We start from the raw sequence: 12500 nt of genomic DNA, 5'->3' as shown, positions 1-12500 counted from the left end.
GACGACCCTTTATGCATATCTGATGTTTTTCCAGAATTCGAATCGATTACATCCCTTTACTTAGGACGGCTTACGTGCCTTCAAATACCATAAGCATAAGCTTTTTTCAGACATCACTGACAAGCCGGCCACATTTATCACATACCTCTTGATTGACGGCGACGTCGACATGTAAAACCAGAACAAGAAAGAATCGTCTTCTTCCTAAACTTGGCCGACAATTTCCTGAAACAAAGAATTAGAGATATGATAACAGAAGGCTGTAACCAGCAGGTGATTGTGATAAGGATGAAGCAGAGCCATATTTCAAAGTATAACGGGAATCTAACCACTTGCGGATGTAACTACAAAGACAGCACGTTTCTCTTCACAGACCCTGGGTGTCGGTCTGGCCGGAGTCGAACTGACAACCTCCCACACGGTAGACCGATACTTAACCAACTGAGACAACCGGTCGCCGGTTCGCAAAGTTGTGCAGGCATGCAACTTCCATCATTCAGATTAGTGTGTTCCTTAAAGATGTTCGCAGCCCTGAGTACAAGCAAGGAAACCGCCGTTTGAATACTCGACATGAAAAACGTCGTTTAACGACTCCTCTAGCGCGTCTGTTCGCGACATCGTAGCGTGTCTCTGTGGAACTTCAAGGGCTCTATAGGGGCGCGTGACCGAGATACAATCGACACGCACATCCACTATCACCCAAAAATAGGCCAATTACACTTAAGTTGCCAAATTTTTGTGCAAGTGCACTGTTTTCGAAAATCCGCATGCGGAGAATGGTTAGTGGATCCAGGCCATCGAGCGTATGTTTGTCACAGACAGCTTTTATGTTTACCAAATAGAAATGTTTTTTTTTGTGCCCTAACACCCATGCATTCTCCCTTTTTGGACAAATTATTCGCACGAGGCTGCAATCAATTTCACCAACTACACACGGGAATTCCGCGATGCTATAAAAACTTTTTCCTGGTTTCATGCAAATTTCCTTGGAAGGAATCGGGCTTTCCTGTTTGAAGCGATATCTGTTGTAGCGTAATTTTTGTCAATCCATCTGGCCCCCCTGAATAGCGCACAGTATCCGCAGGATAAATCACTATCCAGTGGGTAACTCATAGCGAAACCAATCGCGCTATAAAATGGTGATTTATCCGGTGGAGAGCGTTATCCACCTTTTCAACAACTGGAGCCTGAGCGTTTGCTCGTGCAAGTAATGGAAATGGGACACACAAGGACAGAGATAAACTGACAAGGAATTGAACCTTCCGAGGTTAAAGCACGGTGCCCCTACTGAGCTACAAGGTCAGACAAGAGCATCGGAATGTGAGATGTCAGTGACGCATGTTGTAGTTTTTTCCCTCCGTCCCGGCAAAGCCCGAAAGAAAAAACACTTGGAGCAAGTGCACATTGAAAAGCGGGGTTTTCTTTCAAATTGAAAACCTGCAAAATAGCGATATTCACTGTTTATAAACAATTCTTTTGATATTTAAATTTTGCCAACCACAGAACAAAAGGACCCTTGTTTCAACAGCCACTAAATCTCTGGCTGGTACATTAATGACAGTAGGTGACGGAACGGTGAGTATCGCTATTCAGTAATGACGACACAAAGAAAACAGGAAAAGCTTCAAACAATAACCTAAATGATGCAAAGAGGCAATTCTTTCCCCACCATATTCTTTAATTAAATTCTACACAACTATATTGTGATATCTGTAATATACAAGTCTCATCTTGTAACTTCTTGTGCATTTTTAAGTGTAGTAGAAGACCAGAAATAGAGACCAATATTGTATACCCTCAACAAACATCCTTAGTTACACAATATTCAACACTGAATCAATTCTTATCTGAAAAATCCAACCAAGTCATTTACAAAACGTCCTTTATAGCCTGAGAGGAGGTTCACTTGTATAGGGTTTGCACGCTAGCCGCCGTCAAAATACTCGCTCCATAACCCAAACAAGTGAGCCTTTACACTTACGGTTAATTTTCAAGACAGCAGTTTGTGGTAAATCCCTCAAGAGACAAACAAAATTATAGCTGCATCAAGTCACATATTACATGACTCGATGTAACCGCAGAATAAAGGAGTGCGGAATAAAAAGTGTTACGACTTGTAGAATGCCATAATTTTGGTAAACAAAATAAGAATTATTCTACCATCGTAGAAGGACCAAAATGAGAAAAAACCTAAGGTATTGAAAAGGGTAGCAACACATCTTTCTACTGAATACTGGCTGGAGCTAGTTTCCCTACAAACACCAATTATTGCTTTACAAAATGAGCCCACTATTGTGACGTGAAGGTTACCATGGCAACAAGAAAGCTCTCCAAAACCACCCTATATATTTCGTGTTCACATGCGGTTGAAAAGCCTGTCGGTTGGTGGTGGGCCTATTGAACGAGCCCTTCTGTTGTTAGGTGCCCTAACTTAGCAGTGAGTCCCAAGAAAACGAAGGTAGTAAGATATTAATTAATCTCTGGACCTAGGAATCAAGTGGAAAAAAATCAAACTTCTCAATTTAGGAAACCATACAGTATTAAGGCCTGCTGAATTGGTTAACAATAGCGCGCAGTCTATTAGAACAAGGGCGTAAATTGAATTGCGCTCTAGAATGAAATATTCTTTGATAAGATATATTATATTATATTTTTTATTACCATGCCCATGTTTATAATCACGGTTAAATGAGTGTGTCCGTCGCCGTGGTAGGAGCGAGCAACTCCCATATATTCCTGTCACAGCGTTTTCACAGACCGATTTATTTTTAGATTGAATTTCCCGCGAATGAGACTCCCGCAGGAGCCCGATGACCAATCACAGGGAACTAACTTGACGTCACAGCATCACCGAACTGAAACTGCCTTTCTTGTTGGCAAAGGTAGTCCAAAAATAGATTGGTCTGTAAAAATGCCGAGACTTGCTTAGCATGGGAGTTGCTGCATCTACAAAATGAACAAGGGAATCGTTTCTGACGATGTTTGCATTTTGTTTCATTAACATTCGAATTTGCTCACAGAAGGTATCATGCCATTTACAAATTGACTACAAAGGATGGAAGAATTTGTTAAACTTAGCCAAATCTCCAGTTTTAAGACTTTTAGCTTTAACGACGAGCCAGTTTTTAGCCATCAAAACCTCTGATAAATTCTTCGGTGGCAAAGGAGCTAATCTAAAATTTCGAATTTTCAAAGCATCCTCGACATTGTTCAAAGATTATCTGGTATATCGCGTTCAAATTGTCAGAGATAGCTCATTATGCAATGCATTTTCAATATTCAGTACTTTATTCTGACTAAAAACGATAGCCTTGCGTTAATGAGGCAAAAAATGTAAACAATGATTCCCCTTAAGATTTGGTTTTGTGATGTCGTACGTCAAGTAAAGTGAGGGGTGAAGAGATCTACGCGGGGTTTAGGGCAAAGTGGTTTGAGAAACTAACCGCCAAACAAAACTTAAGCCACGAATAACAGGGAAAGAAAAGAGCTATATATTACCATAACACAGCGCGTTACAACCCAACGAGGAGCGCACACCGGTAACTATGAGTATCACAGACAACAATCTCGTACCCAAAGTCCTAGGGCTTTTTGGTCAGCGGGTGAGCGCCCGGAGAGACTCTGAGATTGGGTCTTATTGCGCATGCTTGAGTTGAAAACGGAAACAGAAAACAGTAAACAGGAAATAAATTATTAACTCAATATAGCTGGTTGAAAGTGTTCGAGAAACAAAAACTTTAGTCTTACACACCATAAAAGAAACTGCTTTCTTTTCAAGGAGAACTGTTGATTGGCTTGCTGTAAGAGCGAGTGAAGGATAAAACTTCTAACGCTTTCGGTGAGTATATTTTTAGTTTCAGCGTGCATTCCATCGTGCAGAATACCATCGGGCAAGTAACACGATCGACAATTTTTTGTTGAAACGACTTCAATGTCCTTTTCTGCTACATTTTTATGTTTCCGTACTTCTGAACGGCTTCGACAAGACCTTCTTCCATGGATTTGTCCCCAAAGAGACTGATGTGATGTTTTCCCACGGTACTTTTGTAACAGCAACAGTAATCAGTTCTAGCAGCGTGGCAAAATTCCCGTACTAAAACGGCTGCTGTTTATTATTAGAAACTGTTAGACACAATTTAAACCTCGTCGTTTCATTATTTTTGTGATTTGTATATTACTGAGGTGCTTTAAGTTAGGGGAAAAGAACGACGGTCGAAAAAACAAACAGGACTGAAACTAGTTTTAGATTTTGAATCTCCTTCCAAAAAGAGGAGGTTGGTTGTGGGACTTCTTCATATTACTTACGGACTTCCTGTCAGACTGCCACTGTTATGCAAGCGACCAATAAAAAAAATTGTACAAAGTCCCAGAGTCTCTCAGGGCGCTTACCCGCTGACCAAAAAGCCCGAGGACTCTGGGTAGGAGATAGCAAAGACAAAGGTCGTTTCCAGGATCTTTTTCGCTCCGGGACACAAGAAGACAGATCCTAGAAACGAGTTGGCGCACATTAATGACTCTTTAAGGTCAAACCATACAGTGCCGGGCAATTTAAGGGGTGTTTCGCTTCACATTCACAAGTCCTCATCTTCGATAGTAGCTGGAAATTTTTTGGGGGCTGTTTTAGGTAATGCGAATTTCTGATTAACTCTGGAAGAGGTCTTTGTCTGGTTGGCGGTGGACTTGACGGTCTGAAAAAAAAAAAAAAAAGAAGACAAAATAGACCGTATTCAAAAATGGAAAGAAGAAAGAAATTATTCTTTTGTCTTTATGCTAATCATCCTCACTAGCCTCACTTTGGAGTCAAAATTCTTTTGAATTTGTTCGTGCGAACGAGGCTAGTGAGGATAATAGACCACTTTCGATATATTAAAATTCAGTCCTAAACAAAAGGCATCATCTCGAGGCTCTGGGGAATAAATATAAGGATTTGTATGAGTTTATTCCCCAGAGCCTCGAGATGATGTCTTTTGTTTAGGACTGAATTTTAATATATCGAAAGTGGGCTATTAGCACAAAGACAAAACAGTAATTTCTTGGTGGCCATTTATGAATACGGTCGATAAACACTCAACAGTACGAATAATTCTCGCCGTTGGCCGACATGCAGAGTGCATATGTCTTATTTAAACTTTGTCAAATTGGAGGTACTATACCACATTATTTCCAAGACATGGAGGTAATTAAGCAACCGAGAAACGCACGCCAGGGGAGATACCGCAACCGTTTTGCGAATTACGAACAAAATAACGGGTGGCAAATTCTCGGCCAAAAGAAATGCTATGATTTTTTGGGCTGTAATTAGGGTATTTTCTTTTGAAATTTATTGATTGCAGTAACTTTTTTCGTTGCCAGGAATGAACGGTTTATATAATTTCATTACCTTGAAGTATTGTGTTTTGCAACCACTTGTAAATTTCTTGTGACACGTCTTATGCGAAAATGGATCAAGCTTTTATTGACACGAAAAGAAACAACTCTTCTTAATTGACGGGGACAGCTATTCTTAAGAGTTATTTTCATAGAGTTATGTCGTAGAGTTAGGGTTAAATTTCCAAAATCCTGAATTCAGATTTTGGACTGCCAAAACCCTGAATTCAAGATTTTGGACTGCCAAAATCTTGAATTCAGGATTTTGGCAGTCGTTAACTCTAACTCTAAGTCATAACTCTACTGAAATAACTCTATTTAACAATTATTCGCCGAAGGCGAAGTGATTATCGGTGAATTTTCACCGAGACGAAGTCGAGGGCTATATTCACCTATAATCACTGAGCCTGAGGCGAATAATTGTTTTAGTATAAATACACAGGTGATTATTTCAAAAAAGAGAAAAAAAAAAACATTCTTCAACGCGAAATCATCTTCACTTACAGTGGCAAAACGACTACTGTCAGCCATTTTGTCCGTCGCGGTGATTATCGGCTGATAATCCGAGATAGCGAGCCAATGAGAGCGCGCGATTTTGTATAATCACCTGTGTATTTATACTAATGATAGTTAACCTCTTAATTGACATGATGATAAACTTAAATTTTCCACGTTGAATTTCAATCGAAGGTATCAACTCAAGTTAATTGAATTACGGTGAGGGCGGCATACGTTGCAGAATGGCAAGTGACATGTCGCATTATGACGCGAAGCATTCATTATACTCTACATAATTATGCGAATAACAGAGTCCTGCCACATGCTGGTATGCAAACGGCTTCACCATTTTTTTTCCCTGAAAAGCCAATACACAGTTTACTCGCCGAGCGAGGTGGAATAAGTACCTTTTCCTGAGACTCTGCACTGTCCGTTGTTTCTTCCATTGATCCATTTTCCTCTTCTTTGCTTGGTTGTAGAGGTGAAATACCCTCCTAAAACAAGTCAGCCTTTCAGAGAACCTCGACTCTTACTGTGAGGGCATCAACGTTTAATTGCGGCACAAAATACTAGGTCAAATTGTAATTTTGTTTGGTAAAAAGGCAAAACGAGTATCAACATTCGAGAAGAGAGAATTTCGTTATCGGTAAATAACTCAGCGCGAATATTATGACCCATTCGGTAGAAAATGGTCTCCAGAGTAAAGTGTACTGATACTCTTCATAGTCTTTTGAAGGGGAACATGCAAGTAAAGCCTAGCGTGTAGCGAAGGGCAGACAAATTGAATAGTTGTGTGAATTTCACGTGATTACAACGCGTCACCTTCGATCTTCTGTAAGGGACAGTCAGGTTTGTTTATGCGAACGACATTGGGACACGTACTCCGCGAATTCTGGGTAATTAACAAAGGTCATTACATGGGCCTTATTCGCGCGGCGGCCATATTGGCCACAGACAATAGAGATGTTTGGGAACGAGATCTCCGGATCTCAAGGCAAGCGCCCTAACCACTGGGCCACACTGCCTCCATAGATGTTTTGATAGGCTGTTAGCCTCATGAATCATTAATGAGTTTTTGAAAGTTGCCTTGTCACCTCCGCAGGCATTAAATTCCGCTGACCAATCCCTCCCAGTACTAGAGAAACCTTTTCATGGCAATAAACAAGGAGCCAGCGTTTTGCAGACGTGACTATCTCAAATTCGCAAACTCGCGTTCGCAGTGTAATCTTCAAGTTGCCATCTTAATATTTACCTTTTCATTCCATTCAGTCTCATTGATAACTCTATCCACACAGGCGTTCATGTACAAAAACTGCAACAAAATACACACTCAGTTACTCGAATGATCCCATCATAGAGGATTTAGCGAGCTTTGACTCCCATCCTAAGAATAAATACACGTTCGTAGTGGCTAACAAAAAATGCAACAAAACATTCGGTGAAAGTCTCTTTTTTAGCTTTCAAAAATGTACGACAAGCGATCGCCTACTACACACTAGTAATAATCAATGATTAGTAAGATATGTTTTATCTCTAGTACAATACTTTTTATTGAATTGATGGCCCAGAAATATTCAGGGGGAGTGAGCTTGTGGGGTGCTTTCAGGCAGTGATCAATGCAGAACGAAACTGAACAAACGCTTATATTGTGTATACTGGAAAGTTGTAGATGACTGCTACATGGGCTCGAGGCTCACCCGTCCAAGATGGCGCCCAAAACCCTGAAATCGCACAGCATCCAGAAAGAGCGACACGACTAGTATGCGTTTCCCTGACGTCGAACGCAATTAATATCACCGATCAACATACCCTTGAGCAAAAACAGTGATGGGTTTTGTCAACTGGGTTGATCTGGTTGAACACTGTTGAGAAATTTGAAAGCTGACGTTTCAAGCCTTAGCCCTTTGCTCTGACAAAGCTCAAAACGTCAGCTTTCAAATTTCTCTACGGTGGTCAATTTACCATATCAACTCAGTTTATAAACCAATTTCTGCGTTTCACTCCCCCACCGACGCAGCGCCACAGGTCTTTGGAAACTAAACCCCTTTATCCATTTTGACAAACAGTGGCTGAGAGAGATGATAAGGGGCACAAAGTTTATACCATTCCTGTACCAACTAACGCAAAAAAGAAGAATGCCAATACGTACATATTGCGAGTAAATTTTGACCCATTTTGGCTTCTTGCCTTCTTTGGCGTATTCAAAGCAGAATGCCATGGCTTCTTGATCAGCTTCCCATTGAGTCACCTCTTCCCAGTCAAACGTGTGCTCTTGATCCTACGAACAAACAACACCCACAATCAAGCTAAAGCACATTCCACAAGAACGGACTTGTCACTTGCAAGGGGTGGTAAAAAGGCTAATAACTGCGTAACAGTGCGACTTCAGACCTTGAGGAAAATGCGCAGTTATCAGTTTATGGTCGTTTCGCCCACAAGGAGATCCGCCTACAATCAAGTCGTTTCGCCAACTCATAAGTTCATTCACCAAAATATTTTACGGAGGAAAGAAAGATATATTATTAACAAGATTCCATCGAAATATAGCGTTAAAGATATCGTAACGCAATTCACGAGCGATGTTTCAAAACTGCACAACATGGATCGAATCCCACCATCTGTAAAGGGTATCCGCTCCTTTCGCCCACAAAGTGATTTGCCCACTTCCAAATTCAACAAGATGTAAGGAATAATAACCTGTCTTTCACCCTGATCTGAGCAGGCTTGTAAGCGGAAACTGTCAAGACTTATCGAGACGATGACATGCCCTTGTTTTCTTGCATCGCATGCACAGTGAGGAAACACAACAGTTCTATAACCTTCTAGTGTCCTGGCAATATCAAGAAACTGCAAAGGCAAAATCAATCAATTAGCCAACTAATTTGAATTCTTTCATCTAGTCTAGTCGTAGAAAAGTTAGATGGTTAAGGTAAAGCAGTAACAATAAAGTTCTCCTTTGCCTTTTGATGTGGTCACTTACGGTTTCAACTGACTACTAAAAGCCTTCATCAGTAAATGTAAAAAAATAGTCAGCTTACAAGCCAAATGGCCCATCAGGCCGGACCTTATCCCCGGTTTCTGTAGCATGAAGCGACTAGGAGTATTCCTACTGCCCCATGGATGAGATGCTAGTCCATCGCAGGGTTATCCCCAGCATTTCGCTGGTACCCATTTATAAACCTGGGTGGAGAGAGGCACCGAGGGAGTAAAGTGTCTTGCCCAAGGAAGCAAAACAATGTCCACGGCCAGGACCCGAACCCGGACCATTCACTCCGAAGTCGAGCACACTAACCATGAGGCCAGCGCGCCTCCCTATCAGTAAATGTAGTAATGCAGTAAACTTGTTACACGTTTCCTTTACACAGAAATGCTCCGCTGTGACTGGTTGCAATTGGGTCTCAGCAGGTCACCGTCTGATAAAATAGATTTCACTGAAAACCCTCTTAAAGAAGGGAAAGCGGGAGTGAGGATTCCCTTGAAAAATTGGGCAAAACCAAAAGTCCACTTCCGGTTGCCCTCTGTTGCCCAAAACTCCTTATTAGCAACTCCAAGCATTTTGCAAACCAAGCAAAGGCCAGTCCACCACACAAGAAACTATATACTTTCGTTCTTATTTGAGAAGGCTAAAAAGTCGGGGATATTTTTCGATGTGGTTTTAATGGCAGGACTTTATTCTCAAGTATTTCAGAACCCTCGGTGTTTTGGTCTCACCAGGGCCTGAAACAGCGACTTCCTAGTCTTCTATCTGAGGTTATTCACTACAAAACACATTTCTTGCACATTAGCTTATTTTACTACTTTGCAAGAAGCCTGGCTTGGTTGGATTAGACCTAGTTCTCGGGCGTAGACGCGTAGACGCCTGAGATGGTTAGGACATGTACTTTAAAAAGAAGTGACAACTGGATTGACCGGATTATCCATATTGAAATAGATGGGCAAAATAGAGGGGCTACAGGCCTTGCAAAACATGGTCAATTTACCTAGTACCTGAAGACATGATGCTCTGCAATCGCTCGGTTGAAGATGCCATGGAAAGGCAGAAATGGAAGGGAAACATACCATGCATCACCGTACCCACTTGAGATGGAAAGCAACATAAAATGATGATGCTGATGAAAATGACTGCAGCGTTTGAGTAGCATGGCTTTCCACGGCAAAAGAAATGATACAACAAATGCTGAAACCCATGCCAAGTACAGATGTCCACGATTTGCCACGCTGGTCAGTGCCCTTGACATAAAAATACTAACAATGCGTGTATGTTTCGTTTTAACGTTAAGTGCCCATGGAAAAATACTGCTTCTTTCTGGATGACTTTTCATAAATTGTGGCATGAATTCCTGGCTTCTAAGCATCCTAAAATTGGTTATGTGTGCATCTGTATAGTTCCGTTGAATAATCTTCTGAGCACATATACCGGCAAACAAGCTTCCTTCAAAATTAATTCAAACAACATTGCTTCTTACTTCTTTCTTTTTGTTCCCTGCCTGTAGATCTTTAAGTTTCTGTACATTTTTTCCAGGTAACAACTTCCGCCTTCTTAGGTCGCCAACAGCCTACATGAGAGAGACATCAATTTTAAGCACTAATTTGTGCGGAACGTTATGAGTTGTAAGAACTACCACGGACACTAGCAATTAAGAAAAGCAGGTGATGGCCTTGTGGTCAGTGTACACATGCCTTCCGGCAATGTGACCTGTTGAAAGGGAGAAGTAATCATCACACTTCTATGGACAATTTAAGCAATTGTCTCGTGTAGACAACTGAAGAAACTACACCTCAAAACAAACTATGGTACACCTATGCTACACCTCAAAATAAACTATGGTAAATTCAACATTTGCTTTGCAGCTGTAAAAGTTTGGAATCACCTTGAAGAAAGCATTTAACACCTCCCCCTTAAAACGTTTAAAAACAAAGTCAAGTTAAACATCTTACAGTCTTACTGCTCATGAGTTTTCAACTGGAATTTATTTATTTATTTATTTAATTATTTATTCATTTATTTTTCCTTTTCGTCTCTTTTTATCGACCAATTACATGTAATTTACTCATGCTTTAGTGCCAACCTACCTCCTCTATTTAAACATTACTTAGTTTTACTCAGCTCGATTAGCTTTTTAGTTATTACCTTTTTTTGTATTAATATATTATAAATTATTGTAAACTTTAACTTTTTTATTTTGGTAATAAAGCTTGTTGTTGTTGTTGTTGTTGTTGTTGTTGTTGTTGTTGTTGAAGATACAGGTGCCTTCAACGGGATTCAATCCAATGACCTCTGCGATGCCGGTGCAATGTTTTACCAAGTGAGATATGAAGTCACTCAGTTGGGAGCAGGTCAATTTGTTGGGGCCATGTGTTCCAGTGAAAAGACTTAATGGCTGCACATTTAAATAAAATTGTATGTACCCGCACTTCAACTATATAAATTTATCTCATTCAATGTGACCTGTGTTTGTAGCGTCGATTCAAAGCTATACATCTCATTTTCTGACAAGGATGTTCATAGAGGACGTGAATCGTGAATCGAGTTGCTCTCTGGTGTTGCGAAAACCGACTCCTTATTAACCCTGATAAAACAAAGTTCTGTGTGTTTAATTTGGCTCCAACAGAATGCTGGGGCAAACATCTATCGTGCCTTTAACATTTCTAGGAAAGGAACTGCCTGTTATTGACTCAATAAAAGACCTTGGTGTGATAGTAGATAAGAATCTATCCTTTAATGAGCACACAAACCAGCAATGATCAGCAGAATTTGTCACATGTTTGATGAATCTATTCTTTTGACTGTTATCAACTTATTCGTTTTTACTCATTTTATTGTGAGAAAAAGAAATTTGAACACATATAACACATACCTACTCTCAAAGAGTTGAAGTGCTTCCAGTACGCGAGGCTTTTAGACTTCAAACGTATGAATAATCAGGCACCTACTGTAGCTATTTGAAAAATATGTTTCAGAAGAGGTCCCAGGTTCATAGATAAAACACCAGGAACACAAACGATCTTAATCTTCCTCATTGCCGCACAGCGAAAAGTCGTTCCAGTATCGCGGCGCAGACACATGGAATTCGTTGCCATGAGAGTTGCGCAATCTCTCTAGTTTGAGTGTTTTTAAACGTAGTCTGAGAAGCCATCTCAGAAGTGATTAATTAGTTAACTAATCAATTCTTATTTTATGGAGGTTTTTTTACCTCAGTAGGTTATTATTTATTGTAAGTTATTGTAGACTAGTATTGATTACCGGTAGTTTAACATTGTAAATTAGGTCGGAGGATCCCCATACGGGAGCCCTAATAAAGTTATTTGTATTTGTTTGATAACTGAATTCATTGCCATACATGAGTAGAGTTTGAGTTCACAAATTGAACTCCCCAAAAAGCTTATACAATTTTGATAACTTTGAAAACATCCTTCGTATATATAACCAAAATCATTATTCATTTTAAAATTGAGATCATGCACGCAGTTTCCGATATCAATACCTAACAAATACAACGTACGGAAAATTATCGCAAACAGTCCAATAATTTTGAGAAGATTTTCATTCATTTCAGTTCTGTGAAAGACACTGTAGCATTTTTTGGTTAAGAACCGAGAATGGCAGTACAGACTGTAAGCATTTCATTTCGCAT

The 12500-nt window shown here is 40.2% G+C and overlaps 2 protein-coding genes across 2 annotated transcripts in view; both read right to left on the bottom strand.

Annotated features, from left to right (window-relative positions):
* LOC138039185 (kinase suppressor of Ras 1-like) overlaps positions 1 to 593 on the bottom strand; it is a 28490-nt gene extending 27897 nt beyond the window's left edge. The window contains exons 1-2 of the mRNA XM_068885371.1: positions 330 to 593; positions 146 to 225 (exon numbers count right to left, since the gene is read on the bottom strand). The gene's annotated coding sequence lies outside the window, so the exon portion shown is untranslated. The remainder of the gene's footprint in view (positions 1 to 145; positions 226 to 329) is intronic.
* A 2672-nt stretch (positions 594 to 3265) lies between these two features.
* The window catches only part of LOC138039187 (sorting nexin-27-like), a 24909-nt gene continuing 15674 nt past the window's right edge, over positions 3266 to 12500 (bottom strand). Inside the window, exons 10-15 of the mRNA XM_068885378.1 lie at positions 10332 to 10421; positions 8563 to 8712; positions 8015 to 8143; positions 7118 to 7177; positions 6273 to 6359; positions 3266 to 4688 (exon numbers count right to left, since the gene is read on the bottom strand). Coding sequence (XP_068741479.1) covers positions 4572 to 4688; positions 6273 to 6359; positions 7118 to 7177; positions 8015 to 8143; positions 8563 to 8712; positions 10332 to 10421 — 633 coding nt within the window. The 3' untranslated portion in view covers positions 3266 to 4571. The remainder of the gene's footprint in view (positions 4689 to 6272; positions 6360 to 7117; positions 7178 to 8014; positions 8144 to 8562; positions 8713 to 10331; positions 10422 to 12500) is intronic.

The sequence above is a fragment of the Montipora capricornis genome, chromosome 2, assembly GCF_036669925.1.
Source record: "Montipora capricornis isolate CH-2021 chromosome 2, ASM3666992v2, whole genome shotgun sequence".
Taxonomy (NCBI): Eukaryota; Metazoa; Cnidaria; class Anthozoa; order Scleractinia; family Acroporidae; genus Montipora; species Montipora capricornis.
The sequence above is the reverse complement of the archived record's forward strand: the minus strand, read 5'-3'. Positions and strand labels throughout refer to the sequence as shown.